This window comes from Amblyraja radiata, chromosome 3, assembly GCF_010909765.2.
Source record: "Amblyraja radiata isolate CabotCenter1 chromosome 3, sAmbRad1.1.pri, whole genome shotgun sequence".
NCBI lineage: Eukaryota > Metazoa > Chordata > Chondrichthyes > Rajiformes > Rajidae > Amblyraja > Amblyraja radiata.
The window spans coordinates 77,421,510-77,447,308 of record NC_045958.1 but is presented as its reverse complement, the minus strand read 5'-3'; the positions used below and the strand labels follow the sequence as shown (position 1 = coordinate 77,447,308).

General features: G+C 42.5%; 1 protein-coding gene across 5 annotated transcripts in view; it reads left to right on the top strand.

Moving 5' to 3' along the window:
- svep1 (sushi, von Willebrand factor type A, EGF and pentraxin domain containing 1) overlaps nucleotides 1-23,545 on the top strand; it is a 159,876-nt gene extending 136,331 nt beyond the window's left edge. For 4 of the 5 annotated variants that reach the window (XM_033018158.1, XM_033018156.1, XM_033018155.1 and 1 more), the window contains 7 exons: nucleotides 2,845-3,018; nucleotides 8,472-8,648; nucleotides 13,406-13,576; nucleotides 16,528-16,623; nucleotides 19,360-19,455; nucleotides 20,033-20,126; nucleotides 22,848-23,545. In XM_033018158.1, the coding sequence (XP_032874049.1) occupies nucleotides 2,845-3,018; nucleotides 8,472-8,648; nucleotides 13,406-13,576; nucleotides 16,528-16,623; nucleotides 19,360-19,455; nucleotides 20,033-20,126; nucleotides 22,848-22,875 (836 nt within the window). In that variant the 3' untranslated portion in view covers nucleotides 22,876-23,545. The remainder of the gene's footprint in view (nucleotides 1-2,844; nucleotides 3,019-8,471; nucleotides 8,649-13,405; nucleotides 13,577-16,527; nucleotides 16,624-19,359; nucleotides 19,456-20,032; nucleotides 20,127-22,847) is intronic. The other variant, XM_033018157.1, reaches the window with a different exon arrangement.
- Nucleotides 23,546-25,799: the final 2,254 nt, after the last annotated feature.

Genomic DNA, 25,799 nt, shown 5'->3' with positions numbered 1-25,799 from the left:
ACCAAAACACACTTCTTCACATGAAAGAAGCTGAATCAGTCTTTAAAATTATTGATTGTTATGAGACAATGTGCCTAATCGAGACATGAGGTGCTGTTTCTTCAGTTTGGATTAAGCTTCATGAAAACTGGAAAAGAAGCTGAGGAGAGAGATCATAGTGTGAGGCAGACAGAACCTCACGATCAATTTGGTAGAGATATTCTTCAGATAGTGCAGCATAGTGGCGCAGCTGGTGGAACTGATGCCACACTGCAACAGAAGCCCAGGTTCGATCCTGACCTCAGGTGCTGGCTGGGTGAAGTTTGCATGTTCTCCCTATGACTGTTGGAGTTTTGTTTAGGTGCTTCAGTTTCCTCCCACATACCCAAGACATACCTGTTTGTAGGTAAAGTGCCCTCTGTAAATTGGCCCTAGTGTGAGGGATGTGGATGAGAATGTGGGATAACATAGAGCTAGAGTAAACAGGTAATCGATGGTTGACGTGGTCTTGGTGGGACGAATGGTCTGTTTCTATGTTGGATTTCTAAAACTAATAAAAGATAATCTAATCCATGTTTGGCCTGTCACGTTCTGAGGAGACCATGTTGTGAGGAGTGAATAGAGTTTACTAACTTGGAAACGGGGAAGACTGTTATTACATGGTTATTCCATGATCAGTTCAAAGTCGGAATAGATGTAACAGGCCAATCCATCTGCTGTGCTTATTATTCAGGATAGATTGAATTCACTAATGCAATGTAATGAATTCTCCTCTGTCAGCCAATAGTCATGTATCTACTGCAAGGAGTAGAGCAGAGCATCGTGAGTGAGCAAGAATACAATGAGGAGATGGAAAGATACTTTATACGTGACAAGGTTTGGGAGATTCAGCAATCACATTGGCAGCCATCTTGTGGTCTGGTACTGAGGAAGCTGGGTACTTGCTATTTGAGGAGTTTGCCTATTGATTTTTCTTGGTGTAGAAAATGAGCCAGACGAAACAAATACAGAAAATGGCGAAGATGCTCAACAGGTCAGCCAGCATCTGTGGAGAGAGGGTGAGAATTTATGTTTTGGTCAATGATCTTTCATCAGAACTTGAAAGATATGAAAACAAGCATTTTAAATTACAGAGAATGGGAAGAGATGGAGAAAACAAAGAGAATGTATGTAATAAAATATAGAGAAAGGAAAATCGACATTCAAATAGTGGGTGAGAGTGGTGGAGGTTTGTTCATCATAGCTGTCTTTTGTCTGGAGCATGTGAAGAAGGATATTTGGATTGTTTTCTCTGGAGCACTGGAAGCTGAGGGGAGACCTGAGAGAAGTGTACAAAATTATGAGTGGCATAGATGGGGTGGAGAGACTTTTTCCCAGGGTGGAAATGTCAAAAACTGCAGGGCAAAGCTTTAAGGTGAGAGGGGCAATGTCAGGGAAACATTTTGCACAGAGAGTGCTGGGTCCCTGGACTTTCTGTATGTGATGGTGATGAAGGCAGGTATAAAAGCGGCATTTAAGAGGCTTTTGGATTGGCACATAGATATGCCGGGAATGGCGGGATATGCAGGCAGAGGAGATTGGTTTAGCTTGGCACCCTGTTCAACGTGGATATTGAGGGCTGTAGGGCCATTTCCTATGCTGTACTGCTCCAGAGAAAAACATTTTTCACACAGAGAGTGGCGAATCTCTGGAATTCTCTGCCACAGAAGGTAGTTGAGGCCAGTTCATTGGCTATATTTAAGAGGGAGTTAGATGTGGCCCTTGTGGCTAAAGGGATCAGGGGGTATGGAGAGAAGGCAGGTACAGGATACTGTTGGATGATCAGCCATGATCATATTGAATGGCGGTGCAGACTCGAAGGGCCGAATGGCCTACTCCTGCACCTCTTTTCTATGTTTCTATGTACTTTATATGATACAGAAAGGTTGCTGCAGCTGTGAGGTACAGGGCTTTGCAGTGACTCGAAATCTGACATAAAAGAGAACACTGGGAAAACACAACAGGCCAGCAAACACCAATGGAGAGAGAAAAAGTGAGTTAATGGTAGTGGATCATGAAATCAGCTTATTTCATGATCTATATTGAAAGTAAACCTTCTCAGACCTGCACCTTCACTGAACAGGAATTTCAGTATTTAATTGTGTCAAAAGCTTCAGAAGACAAATGCAACTAACATTTTTTAAATTGAAAAGTGAGCTTTTAACAGATATAGTCGTGCAAACTGTTGGGTGGGGCAGCAGATCAAGGCTAAAAATACCTCAGTTCAAAGAAACAAGCGCAGTAATCTAGGCTGACATTCCAGTCCTTCACATGATATTAAGGTGTGGCATGTATGTCCTCAGGTGATATACAAAATGTGGTCATGATATTTTGAAGCAAATTCTATGCATAATGTACTCACCAATATTATTCCCTCAGTCAACTAAAATATTTGAACGCTTATCTAGCTGTTGGGGAGAGTCATAGATCATAGAAGCAGCCCCTTCAGCCCAATTTGTCTATGCCGATCAAAATGACCATCTATGCTGGTACCACCTACCCACATTTGACTCGTATCTCTCTAAACATTTCCTGTCCAAATGTCTTTTAAATGTTGTTATAATACTCAACTACCTCCACTGGCAAATTGTTCCATATATCCACTGTGTGAATAAGTTGCCCCTCAGGTTTCTGTTGAATCTTTGCCCCTGAAACTTTAACGTATGCCAACCTTCCGGACGTTCCCCCAGAACATTACAACATTTTAAAAGTTGTTTGGTTTTAAAGATCTCTAGAATGACTTCCAGACTTGCTGGCCTCTATTGACAGGCAAACATTTCTTCATATAATGTATATGACCTCCAAAAATTGAGTTTTGCTTTTTAGGAGTCGTATGTGAGCCAAGTCCATTGGTAGAAAATGCATTGACTACTGGAATGGAAGACACATACATGAGCAACATCAGCTTTGTTTGTAACTTTGGTTACCATCTCATTGGACCGCAGAATATCACCTGCCTTGCTAACAGGACGTGGAGCCAACCTTTTCCCTACTGCGAGGGTAACTAACACTAAAACGTCTTCTATCTCCTTGCCTAATCTTGAAGTAGAATCCCTGATAACATTACAAGTAGTTTTGCTATGAAACGATAGTTGCATTCCTAAGGAACCCCTGTTGGGAATATGGTTGCGTTAATGGGGGGAAAAGAGTTAGGGGCCAGAAATATTTGGATTCACAATAACAAAATGTTTCTTTCCCCACAGGATTTTTGAAACTATAGATATTTTTAATAGATATATGCTTATATTTCTTCCTGCAAGCAAAAAATACTAAAGGTTGTTTGTTACATTTTTTAGTAGGGTCTGTTGCATAAGTGTCAATAGAAGCAATTGCTTGCCAATTTCAATGACGGCCTGCAGTGATGCCAGCTGAGTTCTTGCAAGACAATAGTGTCTAGTTTCTGTGGGAGGTTACAGTTTTTTTGCAAGAAGTTTTTTTTGTGCCGGTCAAAATCATGTTACAACCAATGTGGCTTGAGTAATATGTAAAAGTGTTCCTTCAATCATCAATCGCATTAAATCCCATTTGTGGTATGGAAACATAATTATAGCAGCACCAATTCATGGATGATACCTTGCTAGGGTTTAAATACGTGGTATGAAATGGAACAAACCACATACTTAAATATGTGGTATGAAATGGAAGAAATCACATACTTCATCAACAAAAAGAAACCGGTTGACCAAGGTTTTCCAATTAGTGCTAACTACCCAATATAAGGCTGCTTTTCAATGATAGTCAGCTGATTAATCAATCGATTATCTTGAATGCCATCTGCTTTGTGGCGATGCATACTTCCCATGAGGTGGGGGCAGGGATTCTTCATGTAACGTCTGGAATAATGTAAAGGTAAATGTAGGTCACCCATTTACATTGTCTAATCCAATGGGAAGTTGTGTTCTTGTGTGTCTTGGTGCCAGTTTGTTTCATTGTTTTGCTAAATTACTGGCAACACGGGATGGTGAAAGTACCATCTCCGAAGCATTGGGTAAGCATAGAACAAAGCCAACAAGGGAAAGCTTGAGGAATGGAGCAGCAGGAGAGGTCTTCTGTACCCAATGGAACTTAAATATTTGCAGATGACTGGTGGAGGTAGAGGATAACAAATTTCATAATTGATTATAACATGATTTAAACCGGGATGTAAAGTAGTTAAAAGTCACTTTGGAAATTTACAAGCAGAAAAAATGCTTCTTGCAAGAAAATAGTCAAGGGAAAATATAATGGTTTCTCTGTAACCTCCCACAGTAACCAGACATCATTGTCTCTTAGCAATCGCTGATGCAGTCAAGTTTTTTCTTAGAGAACACTTTAATCACTATGCTATGTGTTTCCAAGTACCAATGTGCGTTACAAAATCAAGGCTGATCTCTGCATGAAGTGGCAGAATCCCCAAACAAAGTGAGTGACATCACAAAACACAGAGTTGTTTACTAGCTCGTTCCATCCTCAATTATCCTTTCTCCAAAATAAATGAAATGGACAGCAGGTCAGGCAACATCCGACAAGGGGGAAATCAATCGAGTTCTCACATCAGCTATGATTGGAAGTGAGAAAAGTAAACAATAAAACAATGCAGAGAGCAGAAGGGAAGGCCTGTGATAGAGGGTAGACCAGGATCAATTGAGTAAGCAAAATCAAAAGGCTGGAAGAAGCTGGTAAGACAGCATCTGTGGAGGAACGGAATGGATAATAATTTGGGTCGGGATCTTTCTTCAGTCTAGATTGAATGACACAAGTGGCGGTGATGCTGGTTGAAAGAGAACAGTAAAGGTTACTAGGTAACAAAAAGTATCTCTCGGTGGGTTTCATTGGAGATGAATTCAATCTAAGAAACTAGAAGAGAAAACAACCCTGAGTGCAGGAAATCTGAGAGACAAGACTGGAAGTGTAGATTAGCTGAAATTGTTGCATTCTGCTTGTAGCAGCTGGGAGGATGAGTTGTTAGCTTCTTTAAAACAGCCAGGGCGAGTAAAGAGAGATCAAAGAGATCAGGGAAAACAAATAAGTTAGACAGCAATAGCCCAGAGCATCTATAGCTGACTGAACAAAGGTGAATATTTCTTCCTTGTCATTATTGCCCTATTGTTATTGGACCATAGTTACTGTGGTTGTTTTTAGGGTTAGTTTACTCCCCAAAATACCTGCTTGGCAGCAACACAGGCTTTTCTTTCAAGCATTGTTCCCTAATACTTTTCTGCAAACAATCCTGACACATAGTCTTAAAAATTCTGATCTACACTCTAATGTATATGTAAATTGATGGAATATTTCCCAGAACATTGGGCGGTGTTTTGGGCTGTTACGGTGCAGTTCTCACAAGTTCCTCTCTTTCACACCCAAGAGTCAAGTGTGTTTTATTGTCGGATGTCCCAAAAGAGAACAATGAAATTCTTACTTGCAGCAGCACAACAGATATGTAGACATGGTACTCTATAGATACTATAATCATCGACAAAAAAAGTTCAGTATATATATTTGTTTGATTATTTATATATATATATATATGCCTGGTTCAGTGAGTTTGAGGCATTTATAGTTTGTCACATTGAGCAGTTTAGTTTCTTATTGTTTGCAAATACTCTCTCTTCATCGTCTACTTCAGGGAGCCCAGTGTTTAATTAAAGACCGATTGCTCGTCCAACTAGTACCAAACCCCAATCCTAGCATGAAGGGACCCCAACCAACTCCCAGTGCTGCTGACATCGTGGACTCCAACCAGCCTGATCAACCTGAAGCTCTCACTGATTCTCACTGTAGCACCCTACCACATTCCCCATGTTGTCCCACAATCTGCAACCTCCAAGCAAATCTCCAAGCAAATCAGCAATTGGAGTATTGTGCATTCTGGTTGACCCATTGCAGGAAGGATGTGGAGGCTTTGGTGAGGATGCAAAATATATTTACCATAATGCTGCCTGGATTAGCTATATGGAAATGTTGGACAGACCTAGATTGTTTGCTCTCAATACTCAGAGACTGAGGGGAGACCTTATAAAATTATGAGAGGCATAGAAAGGGTAGACAATCAAAACCTTTTAACCAGGTTAGATGTCAAAGTCTTGAGGGCATAGCTATAATGTGAGAGGGACAAAGTTTAAAGAGATGTGTGGGAAAAGATTGTTACATGTGTGCTAGGTGCCTGAAATGTGATGCCAAGGGTCATGGTGGAGGCAGATACGACAGTGGCATTTCTGAGGCTTTTAGATAGACCGATATATGCGGGAAATGGGGGAATATGTATCACATGCAGACAGGAAATTAATTTAACTTGGCATCATGTTCAAAACAGACATTATGGGCGGAAGGGTCTGTGCAGTTCAATGTTATGCAACGTTTTGGTTCTGTAAAATTTATGGCCCAATTTCAGTACAGTATCAGTTCAGTATTTATTTTATATCATTTTAACTGAGTACTTGCATGCACAGATGAAACGAAAAAAACGTTTCTCGATCAGTTTCCATTCAGTGTAGTTAATAAAAACAGGATAAATACATAGAGCTTTAAAAAAATTAAAATTACCATATTTAAAAACAGAAAGTAGGCCTAAAATTTACAATAAAATAAAAACAGACATTCTGACCGACAGTGGCTTTGCTTTGACAGGTGCCTAGCTGTCAAAGTATGGGCGAGGTTGAATGTGTTGGTGAACGATATATGGGGAGGGGACACAGTCCGTTAACCAGTCTTATTGCCTGTGGGAAGAAGCTGTGTAGCATCCTGCTGGTTTTGCAGCTGATGCTCCTGTACATCTTCCCAGATGGCAGAATGGAGAAGATGTGGTGTGATGGATGATAGGGGTCATTTATAATGGAGATGGCTCTGCTGATGCTCCGCTTCTTATAGATCTCCAACAGGAAAGGGAGTGGGGCATCAATGATCCTGCTGGCTGTCTTCACTATCCTGTTGAGTTGATTTTGCTCATAAGCCTTGCAGCTCCCAAACCAGGAAGTGATGCCATAGGTCAATATACTCTCGATGGTGCCCCTGTAGAAGGTCCTTAGATGAGCAGTAGGGAGACCTGCTTTCCTTAGTCTCCGGAGAGGGCGGAGCCGCTGCTGAGCTCTTTTGATCACTGCTGTGGTGTTGGTCGTAGATACTGAATACTGAGGTACTGAACTGTTTTGGTTCTGTAAAATTTATGGCCTAATTTCTGGAAATGAATCATGATAACTGATATAGATTTCTGTTCGATATCCTTATCTTCAAAAGATAAATCCTTTCTCGCGAAGGACAGCTATCTGACCTTCTCCTTCTTGATCTTTTCCAGAAATAGCAATAAATTGTGAATTGGAAGGAAGGGAGGTACTCTGGATAAATTACAATCACCAGTGAAGTGTACTGAGCAAATCACTGGAGCTGTGGGTTGGCAGCTCTCCAGGTCCTGATGAACTTCATCCAAGGTTCTTAAAAGAAATGGCTAATGGGGTAGTTTAGTTTTAGGCTTATTATTGTCATATGTACCGAGGTACAATGAAAAGCTTTGTTTTGCATGCTGCCCAGGGTGATGGATTGTCTTTCATTTTGAACATTCATTGGTTTCAGGGATCATTCTGGAAATCTGCAAAAATAACTTCTTTCTTCAAAAAATTAAAAGAGGGAAAAGTAATTGTTCTGATATCCCATGATACAATTCTGGAACAAAGGTGCATGAGAATTGATGGTTAAATATCCCAGGTGACATGTTCGAGGAAAAATTAGAAATGAAACTTACTCTAAATTGAAGGGAAGGGGCAAGGGGCACGTTAACAAAGAGAATGCCAGTGATGGAGACAGAACAAGAGGGATAGAATGACACACTAAGTGGTGGTGCTGGCTGAGAGGGGTTAGTCTCTCTGGAGTTCTTGATGATATTACTTTATCGATATAACCTTAATCAATAAAAATAGGAGATGGACAATACCACCTTGAAGCTACTCCACCATCTGATGGAACAGATAATAAATAATTCACTCACCATACTTTCCAGTCTTGACTTCTTTTGCATTCAGAAACCTACTAGACTTTTATTGAAGAAAGTTCACTGACCCGAAAGAATGTTAAAAAAAAAAATCCAATCCACAGATACCCTAACTTAACAAATATTTTTCTTTAATTTCAGACTTCCATCCTTTGCCATATTTAGCTTTCAGTCTTGAATGTATTCAACTATTTAATACCCACAGACTGGTAGGATAGAGAATTACAATCATATATAGTCCCTCCATGTAAATAAATTTATCTGAAATACGTTGAGTTTGTGATCACTAATTCTACACTCTTTTCCTGCCAGAGGATACAACATTTTTCCAACGTGTTCCCTGGTTTTAGAGCAATTGTTCCATTGTCAGAGTCCTTCACTGATTCAACTGGAATCAATTAGCTGGAATATGTGGTGGAATATCATTGTATTTTGACAGTAAGCAAGAGTGATATAATCATGTGACATGATATAAATTGCTCCTTTTTAACAGCAAAGCAGTGCACGGCTCCTCCCAACATTCCTGAAGGTGTCATCCTTCCAGAGGGCGTTTTCTATGTCAACCACAAAGTGACCATTGAGTGCCAGAAAGGTTATCAACTACATGGGAACTCGGTCATGATGTGTAGTCCTGACCTGACATGGAGTCCAATCACTGCCACCTGTGAGAGTGAGTGGAGAGATGCATTTTATTTGGCTTGTTGGAAACATATTGTGATGGACTGTATAATGTAACTGTCTGATTAATCCATATGATTCTGCAATATTTCTCCCATCTCAGCACTTAGCAGTGTCCTTTCCAGTCTAAATGTTGAATTTGCTTCCATTGCCCATTTAAGCAATGTGTTTTTGTGATCAACGGGTCTTACCGTTTAACAAAGACATTACCTCATATTCTCTCTTTTACATCCTTCGAAGTTCTCACTGCCCTCCATTATCAATTGCCATAATTGTTTTCAAATCCTTCCATGAACTCACTGGCCCATTTCCCTCTCACCTCCAAAAGCCAAACCCATCTAAAATATTTATACAACTCTAATTCAGGACACAATGACCACCGCTCTGCAGTCCCTTCATCCAATTCTCACTTCTTGAAGAAGCTCCTTAAAGTTTATCTATTTTACCAAGCTTTTGGTCATCTGCTACATCTGCAATGGCTGACGTGGACCCGGTGGGCCAAAGGGTCGGTTTCCATGTGATATCTCTAAACACAAATGAAGGGAGGTGCCCACTTGATAACCCCAATGATATACTTGCATCTACAGGATTATTTTATTAAGAGCTAATTAATATGTAGGCAGCTGTTTTTTTTTGTGTGTATTGAGTCATTTATTGTAAGTTGGTGTATTTAGTTAGATAATACTTTTGTTTTGGGCTTGGCTTTCCTAGTTGAGTGCTATCCTGGAGTTATATCACAAGTACTTTGTGTTTTAAGTGTAATTTAACATCTTGCCCAGCTAGTGACTGCTGTGTCCACGTGAAAGTTTGCAAAGACAGCTGGCAGGAGGGATTAGCCCTGCCTAAGCTATTATGGGTTAGCACCTTATTGCAGCAGTGGAGTAGCTACGACAAATAAAAGAAGATATCCCTAGACTCTGCGAGAGCTGGGGCAGAAGATGACTCACAGGTGGATTATCCGACTACAGACCATAGAATGGAAAAGACTACGAGTAGGATTAGCACAAACCGGAAGCGGGGGCCCACCATGCTCGTGGGACAGGCCCTTTAAGCTTCAAAGGAAGAGTTGGAGGACTATTTAAAAAATACATACTCTGATCCAGAAAATAAAAGGGGAATGGGTTTCCCTCCAGATATAGGAGAGATGGAGTATGTTAGATGTTTTGCCACCAAAGTGGAAGGAAGTGGAAGCCGTAATAAGGTGTGCAAAGGCTTCTTCGACCCCAGGGACGAATGGAGTCCCTTTCCGGGTATATAAAAGTGCACCTGATGTGCTTAGATTCTTGGGGAGGCTCTTGTGTATAGTTTGGGAGAAGCAGGTCATACAAAGGGTTTGGTGTAGAGCTGGGGGGATTTTCATTCCAAAGGAGAAAGAATCTTCAGTTAAGTCAGTTTAGGCCTATATGTCTCCTAAATGTAGATGGCAAGATTTTCTTTAGCACAGTGGCACAGAAGCTGGCATGTTATTTAGAAAGAAACAGGTTAATAGACACCACAGTGCAGAAAGCAAGAATCCCAGGTTTCGCAGGTGGTTTGGAACACATTAGTGTAATATGGCACCAGATTCAGACAGCCAAGCTTGAGAGTTGCATGTAATGTTTTTGAACCTGGCAAATGCGTTTAGATCTGTGCCATATAGTCTTAGCTGGAGTGCTTTTGATTTCTTTCGAGTTCCAGGATCAATAGTAAATTTAGTGACATATTTCCAAGATGTCCGAATGTGTTTTAGTACAGCAGACCTCTCGGCAGCATGGCAGAGACTAGAGATGGGCATTATAACAGGGTGTACTATATCCCCGTTAGCGTTTACAACGGCGATGGAGCTCGTGATTAGAGCATCAGAGTGGGTCGTCATTGGGGAGAGATGGCAGGACGGACTGCGCCTCCCTCCAATTAGGGCCTATATGGATAATATGACCTTGGTGACCACAACAGTAGCTTGTACAAGAAGTTTGTTAGAGAAGTTAAATGATAATCTTTGATGGGCTAAATTGATATTAAGCCTAGTAAATCATGGAGTATTTCTTTGGCAAGAGGAAAGGTCGTAGAGAAAAGGTTCTGTGTAGATGAAGAAGAAATCCCGTCTATAATGGAGAAACCGGTTAAAAGTTTGGGTAGGGGGAACAGCAGGAAGTTGGATGACACTGAACAGGTTCAGCAACTTAGAAAGGGCATTGGGTTAGAAAGAATAGAGAAGTCAGGGTTGCTGATGGGTTAGAAAGAATAGAGAAGTCAGGGTTACTGATGGGTTAGAAAGAATAGGGAAGTCATGGCTTCCAGGCAAGTTAAAGTGGTGGTGTTTGCAATTTGGGCCATTCCCTTGGTTGATGTGGCCATTGACAGTATATGAGGTGCCAATTTCTAAGGTGGAAAGATTAGAGAGATTGGTTAGTTCATATATTAGGAAATGGTTAGGAGTTCCACGGTGTCTTAGTAATGTGGCTTTATATGGGAAAGGTATTAACCATTTACCATTGTCTAGCCCAACAGAGGAGTTTAAGTGTGCTAGAGGTTAGAGTTGCAATTATCACGGAGTAAAAAGGATTCTTTAGTTAGTAATCTGGTGTTGCGTAACTAGAGGGAGGAAGTGGAACTCAAAGCTGGCAGTAGAAAAAGCACAAGCAGCTCTACATTGGCATACATTCATTGTTGGTAGCATGCAGCAAGGGAGAGGAGGCTTAGGACTGAGCACAGGGAAAGCATTGTGGAGTAAGGCAGGTCCAACAGACAGGAGGAAATTGGTTGTAGAGCAGGTACGTCGTCAGGAGGAAGCAACGAGATGTGTAAGGGCAGTAGCTCAGGTTAAGCAGGGACAGTGGATGAACTGGGAAAGTGTAGAAAGGAGGAGGATTAGCTGGAGGGACCTATGGTGCATGGAGGCAGCTCATGGAAGCAGCTCATGGAAGTTTCCTTTTAAGGGCTATTTATGATATGCTGTCATCACCGCAGAACCTCAAACAATGGGTAGGTGGGGACCTGGCATGTCCCTTGTGTTCAGAGGAGGCAATGTTGAGGCATATTTTATCAGGATGTAGGAAAAGTCTTTCTCAGGGTCGGCATACTTGGCGGCATAATCAGGTATTGAAGTGCATAGCTGCAGCAATTGAGAGGAGGAGAGTACAGGTGAATTCAGTAGGCATCAAGATGAGGACTGTAGCGATTCATTTTGTCCGTGACGGAGAGAAAGGTAGAGGAGGGAAGTTTGCAGATAGGTATGAGTCAAGCCAGTTAAGAGGAGCCAATGGTACACAAAATTGCTGGGGAAACTCAGCGGGTGCAGCAGCATCTATGGAGCGAAGGAAATAGGCGACGTTTCGGGCCGAAACCCTTCTTCAGAATGAAATCATTCTCCCAATGATTGGGAGATGCGGGTAGATTTAGGAGGAAAGCTTGTTGTTCCGCAGGATATAATTACCACTAGTTTGAGGCCTGATAGATTGTTATGGTCAGTTCGTCAACAGATAGTGTATTTTATAGAACTGATGGTGCCTTGGGAGAACTTAGTGGATGAGGCTTATGAAAGGAAAAGGCTTAGATATGTATAGTTGGCAGCAGAAGTTGAGCAGCAAAGATGGAGAGCAAGAGCACGTCCGGTAGAGGTGAGTTGTAGAGGTTTCATAGCGAGATCGGCCATGTCGCTATTTGGAGAGATAGGAATTCGTGGACAGAGTTTGTGCCAGGCTGTAAAGCAAATGTCAGAGGCATCAGAGCAAGGCAGTAGGTGGATTTGGTGGAGAAGAAATAGTGTCAGTTGGGGGCAGAAAGGAGGCTTAGGGCATGCAGTATGTGTATTTCTTTGAAATTATAGTCTGTGCAAGTGTATCCCGGTCTTATGCAAGGGTGATGTTTCATGATGTATTGGTTGCCTTCATCCTTTGTAGTTCTGTTGAATATATACTGGCGGATTGCATTGACTGTTGCTATGACTGTTAATGCAATAATTGTATTGCCTGTTGAGAATGCCTTTGGCTCCTTTCTGTCCCCAGTCCTTACAATTAGCCCGTCACCGCACATACCTATCCTTCTCACTTGCTATACCTGTAGAACCAGTCTAAACACCACGTTCCAGGTCATCTGACAGTGGAAGATTGTAATTCAGAGGACATACAAAAATGCTGGAAAACTCAGTGGGTCACAGACCTAAAACTTTACCTATAGTTTCCTTGCCACCAATGAAGCCTTTACCATTTCCACCAATGAAGCCTGACCTATTGAGTATTTCCAAAACTTTTTGTTTATAATTTTGAGCTTGCAACAGAGCAGTTCCTTTTTTTTATCTTGCATTTCGCAATCCAAGTTATGCAATGGAATCTATACACTTTACTTACTTTTTATTACAGACTCAAGGCCCAGATAAAAGACAAGACATTACATAGAATAAGTTGCATACAAAAGCACAATAAATTACTTGTAAAAACACAGTGAATTACTTACAAAAGCACAATACATGGTTTAGGATCAAGAATAAAAAATATATTAGACAATGCCAATTAACTAAAATCACAAATAAAATGACTGCTTTTACAGCATTTTTGAGACAACTTTGAGAAGAGTGTTGCATTTCAAGTCAAGTCAATGCAGTAGAAGGAAAGGCAACCAAGTGAAATATAGTAGAATCCCACCAAGCAGCAGCAAGTTAAGTGCATGTTTCGCCGTTCTTGAAATACCCTGTGAAAATGCCTGTAGTTTTATTCCTCAAGATGATGCATGCAATTATTATCCTTTTATCTTCCTTTTCAAAAAAACTAGAGATATCCTGTGGAGACCGAGTACAAATCCCAAATGGGTTTGTACGAGGTGTGCAACACCACGTGGGAGATGTAGCAACGTACTCCTGTTACAGTGGATACATGCTCGATGGGCCCAGAACATGTAGCTGCCTGCAGAACGGATCTTGGAGCACTCCACCCATTTGCCAAGGTTGTGAAAGTTTTTGTACCGAACTGCCTAGTGCTTGGTGGTTGCAATTCATTATTTAACTGTTGCATCTCTCTCTCGCTCTCTCTTTCTTCCTACTACCTCTTTCTTCCTTCCTTTCCAGCCACCACCTCCCTCTCTCTTCCTCGTATTCAGAAGTTGGATTGAACACTTTTATGGTGTACTAAACATACATTGAGATTCGTGCCGACACCAAATTTGGTGTCACCAAAAGACAATCAAAAATTGGAGATCCGTGTTTTATGAAAGTGTTATTTCGATGTACCTCCTCTAAGAGATATTAAAACCAAACCTGCATGTTTTACAGGGTGAGGTAGCATTTCTGGAGTAAATGGACCCAAAACATCATCTATCCATGTCCTTCTGGGCTGCTACCACTTACTGGGTTACTTCAGCACGTTGGGTCTTATTTATAAACCAGTTTCTGCAGTTCCTTGTGCCTGCACATTTTACACATTGGCTGCTGCCCACAAACCAGAGCAACATTGACATGCTGATCCATGGGATCAGTGCCATTAAAGCAATCTCTCTCTATTGGCAGCCTGTGTCACAACATCAGGAGCTTTCATTATTGGTTTCTGGATCAAGTCACAGTGGTCACACAATGAACAGCCACCATAGTGCTGGTGCCGAAAAAGTCTAAAGTCACCAACCTGAATGACTACCGCCCGGTTGCCCTAACTCCAATCCCAATGAAGTGCTTCGAAAGGCTGGTCCTCTCCCACATCAAATCCAGCATCCCTGCCTCACTGGACTCTCATCAATTTGCATACAGGGCAAATAGATCAACAGAGGATGCCATCTCTCTGGCTCTTCACACTGTCCTGACTCACCTGGACAGACAGGGCACGTACGTGAGGATGCTCTTCATTGACTATAGCTCTGCATTCAATACGGTCATCCCCACCAAGCGCACCACCAAACTCCACCAGCTCGCCGATATGCGATTGGATCCTGAACTTTCTGACGGAGCGAACGCAGGCAGTGAGACTGGGCCCACACCTGTCCTCCACTATCACTTGTCTTGTGTTCTGTGTCTTGTGTCTACTGTTTGTGGGTAAGTGTGTCTGTTTAGTGTTCAGCCATGAGCGAATGGCGGTGCGGGCTCGACGGACCTGGTGGTCTACTCTCGCACCTACTTTCTATGTTTCTATGTTTCTATCACCCTGAGCACCGGCACACCACAGGGCTGTGTACTAAGCCCCATGCTCTACTCCCTCTTCACTCATGACTGTGTTCCTGCATTCGACACCAACACCATCGTAAAGTTTGCAGACCACACAACAGCGATTGGGCTGATCACCAACGGTGATGAAACAAAATACAGAGCGGAGGTGCAGAACCTGGCGGACTGGTGCACACGTAACAACTTGTCACTAAACACCTCCAAGACCAAGGAGCTGATTATTGACTTCAGGAGGTCCCATAATGGAGAATACGCCCCAATCTCCATTTACGGGGAAAGTGTGGGGAGAGTGTCCAGCTTTAAGTTTCTGGGCACTCACATTTCAGAGGACCTCACATGGTCCACCAACACCGCTGCACTGGTCAAGAAGGCACAGCAACGACTGTCCTTCCTGAGGACATTAAAAAAGACTGGTCTGCCCCAACAGCTGCTGACAACCTTCTACCGCTGCACCACAGAGAGCATATTAACGTATGGCATCTCTGTGTGGTATCTCAGCTGCACGGAGGCGGAGAGGAGAGCTCTTCAGCGCGTCGTCCACAGAGCGCAGAGGATTATTGGAACACAGCTACCAGCCTTGGAGGGCATCTACCACACACGGTGCCTCAGGAAGGCCGTCAGCATCCACAAAGACTCCTCACACCCTTGTAACGCACTGTTCGGACTACTTCCCTCCGGCAGACGTTACAAGGCCTTCTACGCCCGAACCTCCAGACTCAGGAACAGCTTTATTCCCAGAGCTATAGCGGCTCTGAACCGGCCCTGCTGAGTGCCCCCCATCCCCCTGGACTGTCTCCCTCGGATGGTCACGTCATACAGCTTATTTATTTATTTTACTTTTCATTTACATCGGTTGGAAGCTGCATACTAAATCTCGTTGCACTGACGTGCAATGACAATAAAAGATATTATTATTATTATTATTATTATTATTATTATTATTATTGACAGGGAGAACATTATTAGGTCCAAATCCTTTATTCCCCCTCCAAAACCATATGCAATGAATGGTGCCAGGAGATGGTACGGTGAGAAAGACAGAAAAGAGGACCTTGCTTTCTGTTATCACCCTTCATAAACCCAGAATATCTATTTTTGGCGTTACATCTTTGGTCTTTGTCCAAACCAACCGCCAACCAACCGCCCAAACCCCACCCCCCCTCCCCCACCTGTATCCACGTATCACTTCCAACCTATACCCCTCTTCCAGCTCTTTCTCCCCCTCATCCTTCCCATTACAATCAGTCTGAAGAAGGACCCGAAACACCTATTCATTTTTGCTAAGGATGTTGCAAGACCTGCTGAGATATTCCAGCACTCGGTGTCTTTTCTGGCAAAGCAGTTCTTTATGTCTCCTTGTACTTTAATATAGAGTAATGTAGAATAATCATTGTTTTATGCTTTAGTTACAATTTTCATAAGCTGCTCCCACTTACAGCAAGTGAAAGCGTCTGAGTAAACTGTTTCATGTGAATAATATTGTTTGTGAGACACATATTGACAAATACTACCTGTGACTTTTTTAGGTGAAAAACCTAAAATAACATTGTTTTAACTTAGCTGTTGCTATTAGATTCACACACTTCATCATAAGGTAGTTACCTACTGAAACTAGTGTTCTATAAACAAATGTACATCCTTACAATTTCCAGTACTACTCAGAACAGTGGAATAATGATTAAACTGGAATATAACCAATTCTTAATTTCGCCGAGCTTCACATTAATTGCTGTTTCTGCTCTTCCAGCGGTTTGCAGGTTTCCTTGCCAGAATGGAGGAATTTGCAGAAGACCAAACGCCTGCAGCTGCTCAGAAGGATGGATGGGGCGACTCTGTGAAACACGTAGGTATCGCCTGAATGACTCATTCTCTTGCACGAGGGAGTGATGCACCAAATGCGAGACTGCACTGTTGCAGCCAGGGACATATCATCGGTTTGAAGAATGGTCCAGACATGAAACCTTTTCTGTCCATCTCCCTCCACAGCTGCTGCCTGGCCTGCTGAGTTCTTCTTTCACTTTGTTTTTTACTCAAGATTCCAACATCTGCAACCTCTTGGGTCTCCATATCAACTGCCTGTCAATTTAGAAGTCATATATAAAATGCAGTTAACTCTAATAATGGTCACATGCAGACTGCCCATCTTTCTCCTTCCAATCAACTGTTAATGCTGGAACTAATCAGCAGCTCATGTGTCTGTGGGCAGAGAAGTAAAATTAACATTTCAGGTGGGTTTAATTTAGTTTAGACATAGTCCCTGATATCTCCCCCACTTTAAACCCCTGTTCTCTCCCACCCCGTCTCTTCAAGCTACCAACTACTGTAGCTCCCTTAGGCAAATGTTTGGTAAGAAAAGAATATGCTTCTTTGAAGAAATGCACACGTGGCACTTTGTCAATTTCCAGAAGCATGTCTGTCTGACGTACTGTGTCAGGAATCACACCCAAAATTCATTCCAGTATCACAAATTGAAAAGAACAGTTCCTCTTTGGAGAACTATTACTCTTTGCTGTGATTTAGCAGTCATTGTGTTGTACATCTCAGCAAGTCCTGTCTCCGACCTTCCCTTTATCCTGTCTGACAAAGTAACTTAACTAATTTTCCCTGCGATATGCAGTAAAAAGGAGAAGCACTTCTGCGGCTTCTTTCAAAGCACCCTGAATTGAGTTACCACCAGGGAAATACATTTCAAACCTGTTGCAAGGATGGAACCATAATGGACAATTCTTGCACAGTAGTATGAGAGTGACCAGATAACTTGCTTCTTTTCTATGGTGTTTGAATCATAAATCTTGGTTAACACACCAGGGCACAGATTCCTGCATGTCTTAGAAGTAGTGGTAGGTGAGATTTATCCCACCGAGGGGTAATTTGCCTGTTTCTGATTATGTTGATTCAGAAGAAATATTTGACTGAAACAATTGGGCTTGGAGAGCTAGTCCATCTTTTTCATGCACCACCATGAGCTGAATGAACATTTCAGTGCTCTCAAATTTGATGTAAACAATTATTTTGAAAAATGTCAAAGCAGATTTTTTTTAAACTAAAACTTCCTGAGTGTAAAATCCTCGGAACCATCTTTGATTTATTTCTCGTGACCTGGAGAATACTGGTGGGCCAACATTTAGTGCCGAGGTCGAAATGCCCTTGAGAAGATACTGGTGAACCACTGCTTGAACAGCTGCAGTCCTTCTGGTGAGGATATTCCCACAAGGCTGTTGGGCAAACAGGGTTTAGGCCTAGTGATGGTGATATGTTTCCCATTCCGGATGATCTGACAATGTGCAGGTAGAGTTGTACCTATGCAGCTCCATTATACGTCCTATATGGAGGAGGAGGTATTTGTTTGGTAGATACTGTAGAAACAGTCTAGACTATTAACTGCATGTTAGGGTGATGGATCTGAAGGGCCTGTCCCACTTGGGCGTCATTTGCGCGTCATTTACGTGACATCATTTACGCGGTGATGCGTGCATGGCATGCATTACGCGCGCATGGTGCGTGGTGACGTAGGCAGCGACCCGCGGTTGCGCACGGTGCCCCGGGATTTTGGGATTCACAAAATCTTTGCGCGCCACCTGTGTGACGTGCAAATGACACCCAAATGGGACAGGCCCATGACTCTCTCAGTGGAGATGATCTGGTACTTGTGTAAATGCAAATATCACTTGCAGTTTATCAGCCCGATTTGCACAATCCTTATCTAAAAAAGTATAACACAACACCAGTGATGCAAGACTTCAGTTATACGAGCAGATCAAAAATGTTAAGCCTCTTAGGTGAGGGAAGACTTAAAGAAAATTAGATAGAAAACTTGATATTTAAAGTATAGAGGAACATGATATCATTGGGGGGGTGGGATTTGGAGAGATTGCAGATTTCAGGTTAAATTGAGGTTATTCGGAGTGACAAAAGACAAGAGCGGATGCGCAGTGAGCTGTTGTGATCTGAAAAGAGATGCCTGAAAATGGAAATTAAATTGGAATTCAATAGTACCTATTGAATTCAATAGTATTCATAATGGATGAATAGTTCAAAAGGAAGAGCAAATGCTGTGGGGAATGAGCAGTGAGCGACATCTGATAGTTCCTTTCAAGAGCTGGTTTAGGCATGGCCAATTCACTGGCCTCTGCATTATGTAATCTAAATGTTGGTGAGATTAACTGGCATCTCCCAAACTGATCTGCATTTCCTCTTCCACTCCTATTAGCTCCTCCTCTGCTGTCAGCCAGGTGCAGTGGTGGTCAAAGATCTTAGGGCAATGCCTCCATCGCCTCTAAGATCTTTAGTGGTGGCAAGAGGGCAGGCTGCCAGGTCACTGAATTCCCATCTTTCCGCTCCTGTTATCAATGTTTTCTGATGTGCTAGGTACTCCGAAACATTTTCTCACCTTTTCCATCTCTCAGCTCTTAATCATGACTGCAGTTCATTGCAGCAATTCTAAGAAATAAGGCATGTTATATCGAGGAATTATATATTTCTGAGAGTTGGCTGAATGAAAAAGAATGCTTGGGCTGTGTGTTCTGGCAGGTTTCTGCATATTTGTGATGTCAACCGTGCCTTTCTTTCCATTTCCCAGCAATCTGCATTCTGCCTTGTTTGAATGGAGGCCTGTGTTCAGGACCATACCAATGTGATTGCCCACAGGGGTGGACTGGCTCACGATGTCATCACGGTAAGATTGCTCCACGCTCTGACTTATTGCATTGCAAATTAATTTTAAATGAACCTTGAGGCACAGAAGAACACTGGCTGGTGCATGGGCTCTTTGAAAAAGCTACCTGATGGAAAGTTGATCCATCTCTCCTGCTTCCTCCCGACAATTTATTTCATTTTCAAGTATTAATCCATGTGCTATTGGAAGTCTATATAGAACCTGCTTCCACTCTTGTCTCAGGCAGCACATAAGCATATTTCTCATTCCCTTAATTTATATTTTGTTGATCACCTGTAACTGGTTATTAGTTTCCTGCAATTACAAACATTATCGACATTTTTGGTCTATCAAAACGCATCCTAATTTTGAACTCCTTTCCTCAACATCCTTGTGCAGCCTTGTCCATTAGTCCGAGGCAGTTCCTACAAAATGGCCAATGATTGGCAGAAGTTTATTTCACAAACATCTGCTTGCGTCAAGTCAATTTTCTCTGCACCAAGCAGCACCAGTTGCTTACCATTTATCAGTTTGTGTGTTAGTTGCCAATTGTATTCTTCATGTCGTTTAACTGTTGTCACTTCTGCCTTCTGCTTAGCGGTGTGTCAAACCCCCTGTTTAAACGGTGGCAGATGCATTCGACCAAACCGGTGTCAGTGTTTGCCGATTTGGAGTGGCAGTGACTGTTCCAGGTGAGTCAAGTTACTTTGATTGTAATCTACCGTTAAGAGATTTGGCGGAAATTAGAGTTATAGAATCAGGTCACATACCAGTCATAGTTATGTACAAGACATGTTGATCCATTGGCAAGGAACTTAACAACACAGAAACAAGCCTTTTGCTTTGTGTGCTGTTTATGCTTCACACAAGCTTTCCCCTGTAGCTCTTCCTCTTCCTGTGATGTAGGGGCGGCATAGTGCCACAACTGGTAGAACCGCTGCCTCACAGTGCCAGAGGCCCAGTTTCAATCCTTACCTCGACTGCTGCCTGTGTGGAGTTTGCATGTTCTTCTTGCGACCACACAGGTTTCCTCCTGGTGCTCCGTTTCCAACACGGTGACAATGAAAACTAGAAAGAGACAGCACCTGAGGTCAGGATCGAACCTGGGTCTCTGGCGCTGTGAGGCAGCAGCTCCACCAGCTGTGCCACATGTTGATTCATACATATTTCATCTTCCTGTAGCTTTCAGCTCTCGCTTTCTTACCCTGCCTGTTTTGTAGCTTTTTAATGTAGTGTTTGAAGTTTACACCTCACACCACCGTCATTCTCGACCTCAGCGCAGCATTTGATACTGTCGACCATACCATCCTAATTGACCATCTCCGGTACGGGGTTGGTATTGATGGCACTGCCCTGAGCTGGTTCATCTCCTACCTCAAAGGTAGGAGTTTCTCTACTTACATAGGCAACTCTTTCTCCTCTCCAGCTAGTCTCTGCTGTGGGGTTCCACAAGGTTCCATCCTTGGCCCCATTCTCTTCTCCCTGTATATGCTCCCCTTAGGCCAAGTCATTGAAAGGCACGGCATTTCCTTCTATTGCTACACAGACGATATACAACTCTATCTCCCCCTGAAGCCCAAAAACCAATCAAATCTGCTTAACCTTACCCGCTGCCTTTGACTCAGCACTGGAATTTAACAAACAAGTCAATGTTGTGGTAAAAACTAGCTTCTTTCAGCTTCGGACAATAGCTAAAATAAAACAATTCCTCCAGTTTGATGACCTCGAAAAGATCATCCACACATTTATCTCCTCCCGCCTAGATTACTGCAACTCCCTTTACACTGGCATCAGCCAATCTTCCCTGTCCCGCCTGCAACTGGTCCAAAGCGCCACAGTGAGACTCCTGACGGACACCTGAAAAAGGGACCACATCACCCCGATCCTGGCCTCTCTCCACTGGCTCCCTGTGCAGTTCTGTATACATTTCAAGACCCTCCTCTATGACTACAAAGCCCTCAATGGGCTTGCCCCCACCTACATTAAAAGTCTGCTCACCCACCACTCCACCTCCAGGTCCCTCAGAACGGCCGACTTGGGGTTGCTGAATATCCCGCGGTCTAGGCAAAAGCTCAGGGGCAACCGTGCCTTTGTGGTTGCAGCTCCTAGACTGTGGAACAGCATCCCTCTTCCCATCAGAACTGCCTCCTCCATCGACCTTTAAGTCGAGACTAAAACCTCATCTGTACTCCCAAGCTTTTCTTGATGTCCTCTGAGGGCTATATGTATGTAGTTTGTTTGTTATACTATTCTTATACCAATGTAAAGCACTTTGGCCAACGAGAGTTGTTTTTTAAATGTGCTATATAAATAAATATGACTTGACTTGACTTGACTTGATAATTTGATAAATATACTGGTGGCAAGATTAAAGTAAGAATTGATTTGTTTGATCCCAGCTTTCATCAATACTTATTGGTTCAGTTGTGAAGAATATTTTAAAGAGAAAGTTCACCCACAAGCATTGTGTGCAGATACTTGTTTATAGAGAATGTAGACACTAAATGCTGGAGTAACTCAGCGGGCCAGGCAGCATCTCTGGAGAGAAGGAATGGGTGACATTTTGGGTAGGAACCTTACTTCAGACTCAAATTCAGATTCAGTCTGAAGAAGGGTTCTGACCTGAAACGTCACCTATTCTTTTCTCCAGAGAGGCTGCCTGACCCGCTGAGTTACTTCCAGCATTTTATCTCCACTCCTAAGCATTGTTGCCTGGCAATTCCTGTTGGCTTTTACAAGCAGGGATGGGTAATGGGTTGAGTTCGATGGCAGGAACAGAATGTAACAACTGCCCTGTTGAGCGGCTCCACCTGACACCGCCCATTGTGTTGAAATATAATTGCAGTAACTGTTGCAAGAGCACATCCAGAAAATAGATGAAATTCTCGAAACAACGGAGGTTGTCACATCTTCCTTCCTGAGGCCGATTGGCTGTAGTGTCAGTTGTGAATCAAAACCTGACACTGCTGCACGTTCAGGAGCAACGTGCACAGAAAACACATGTGGATGAGGAGGGAACGGCACATATGGAATGGCTGAGAGACCAGATACCACCACACCCATTAGTCAACATGGCCAGTCTCCTTACAGAGAATCCACAGTTGCTGCCTCAGGGCGCTGTGTGACTGCTTTAGTAATTCTAAATATTCTTACCTTCAACACTCTTGGTCAGTTCACTCATTTTCATACATTCAAGGCATTCCAAGATGGCTTTCTCTGGAATGAATAAAGGAAAGATTTGTCTTCCCTCACATCCGAGTTAAATGGATTGGAAAGGTTTAACAGGTTCTTGTACTCAAGCATCTGTAGTCGGACTTGAATCGACAATGTCCAGTCCATTTGCAGCTCTACACAGTAGCAGCTGGCATCGTTGCAGTGAGCCGTGTATCTAAATCAATGTTTCTGTTTTCCAGGGGGAGAAAGTCTACCTACTTCTCCTAAAGGCATATCCTGCTAAGAATCTACATTAACCAAACTACTATGAAACCAAACACCAGCGTACCATTAACTAAACTGTCCATTTAATTGTTTGAAATCCTGATATATGTTGATATTTTGCTGTGAAACAAAGCTGTATTTTTTCATAGGGTAATATACTGTAAATGTTTTAACTAAATTGTATAATGCGGTAAGGCCTCATTGACAAGTCATGATTTTGAGCTTTTTTTATACCCGTGACTGCTTTAGCTGTCAGGCTGAGCTTCACGTAAAGAGGATTTATTTTAAGGAAGTGGCAGTTGTAAAATTTTAATTCTTGGTGTTTTCAATGTTTTTAAAATCAGAACATTTCTGGCTTACCTGGCCTTTGCAAGTGCAGGTGCACCTATACTCAACTTCGTTATATATTCAGATCAAAACATGAGCTAATTTAGTCTACAAGTGGGTCTAGATCTCACTAAACAAATGACTGAAACTGCCCCAGTCTGTATCTGTTTGATATGAAGTCAGTGAGCTCCAGACCCTGTAATAGTAAGACCACAAGTAGCCATTTTTATTTTTTCTTAATATGTATATATGGATTCAGTAAGTGAACAAAATCCTGTATGAACACCGTCTTTCATGCATCATCATTTAATTCTACAAATAAAAACAATAAAGACATAATGTTGTGGTTCTGTTGCAATGTTATTTTGTGCTTTCGACAGCTGCTTGACTTTTGTAGAACCCTGCATTTATTTAGCACCTCTAATTTACCATAGGAGCATTCTCAGGTAAATGGTTGCACACAGAAATGCTGGGCTGAATCTGGCCATTTGCACTGGGGCCTGGTACTTTCAGAAGGATAGATAGTGCCACATCTGTCACTGTGCTGGGTACTCAACTTGCAAATGACAGAATGCTTGGCTAAAGAAATAGCTTATAAGGAACATATTAAAGCATGGAGGAATCAAGAGTTTAGATCCTTGGTAGTTGAAGGCGCCTGTGCCAAAGTTGGAGCCATTGAACTCTGGGATGATCAAGGGGCCATTCTCGTGCAGAGACAATGGTGGGACTGGGCACTGGGGAAACCCATCCTACTCGCTGACATGCTCAACTATAACCAGTGTCCATTACCACCATTATCTTTTTTATTCATTTTGTTTTGGAGTTCTAGGAAGGGCAATGTTATTTCTCATCACCAATAGACCCGCGGAAAGCTGCTGGTAATGGTGAGCAACTTTCAAGTTTCGACACATTCGTAATGGTACATCTACGCATTGCTCAGCCATATCAGAGAACATTGAACTGTCAGCCATATGGGGTGAACCTAGAGTGAAATGTAGGCTAGACCAGATAGGCATGGCAGTTTTCCTCCCCTTCAGCACATAAACCATACTAAACTAACTAAACATTAGTGAACCCAATGGAATTTTACAACGATTTAGTTGTTTTTGAGATCATAACTATTAAAACTGGATATTAATTTACAAATTGTTAACTGATTTTATATTCTACAACTGCCAGGGTAACTAGGGTTCTTGAATTATTAGTCTGAGCCTCTAGATTACCAGTACTCCAGGCTCCTCTTCCTACTACCTTGCCTCCTCTGTGGACTGCACTAGCGAACGTCCAAATTCCACTAGCTCCACCATTTCTGTTCCTTTCTACTTGCATGCTTCCAAGGTACTTTTCTTTTTCTTCATTCACAGCTTTGCCTCCACCATAGTTGACAGGGTTCTCAGCCATGTCTGTGCCACATCCCAAATGACTGCTCTTGCCTCCTATCTTTCCTGCTCAAAGTCGGGATTGGTTTCCCCTTCTCTTCCTTTCCACCCCGTCTGCCTCCACATTCAGTAGAGCATCCAAGATAATTTTCAAAAGGATGCCTCCATCAGACTTGCCCATTGCTCCCTTTCAGAATTCTGGAGCAATCATTCCCTACACAGCACCCTGGCCCTATTCTGCCATCTCTAGAAGCTCCCTTCCCCGGAAACCACAGGAGATGCAACACCTCAGCTTTGACCCACCATCCAGGAACCAGGTGAAGCTGCAATTCACATGTAACTCCTTCCTCGCTGGACATGAGGAGCAAGGGCTGGTAGGAGGGTGAACCTGGGCAATGTCTCCATCGCCTCCAAGGTGCACAAAAGTGGCCGGGAGAGGAGAGGGACGTCAGTACAGTGAGCGCGCAAGCCGACGGGACTTTGTACTTTGACTAATGGCGCCAAAACATGGCGGCGCCTGCGTGTGTAATATATGCAAAATGAATTTCACTCTGCAGTGGCATATGTGATAAATAAAGCACTATTGAACTATTGTACTAACTACGCTCTGTATGCTTTCAATGCTGTTCGTGTGGTCTCACCCACATTGTAGAAACCAAATGCTGATTGTATAACCATTTGCAGAGCACCCTCGCCCAGTATCCAGGTAACCCTGGACTGTTTGTTGTTTGACACTTTGACTTACCATTCCAGTCAAACCTGTCTTTGCTCTCAACATTGTTGTAATGAAGGCAGGTGTAAACTTGAGAATCAACATTCATCTTCCAACCAGGCCCCTTTTAGAACTCGAAAATGAATTAACTAATTTCAGATTGCCTTCCTTTACAGTTTGCATCCAAACTCATTGATCTGTACAGTTAATTTCATTTTCCTCTCTTCATAGATGCTCCATGGCCTGTTGAATACATATTTGCAGTAACTATTCACATCGTTTCAATATTTCAGACACTATCACCAATTTTTGTGTCATTCAGTCTCCCCCGGTCTTCACTCTATCACTGACATTCCCTTTGTTGCCTCTCCACCACACCTGCTTCCCTACAAATTTAAGATAATTATCATTTTCTAACTGTTACCAGTTTTTGTGTCAACTATTTTTTCTCTCCCTCTCTGGAGATACTTCATTTTATCTTCATCTTGCCCACAGATTTTCAGATTGAT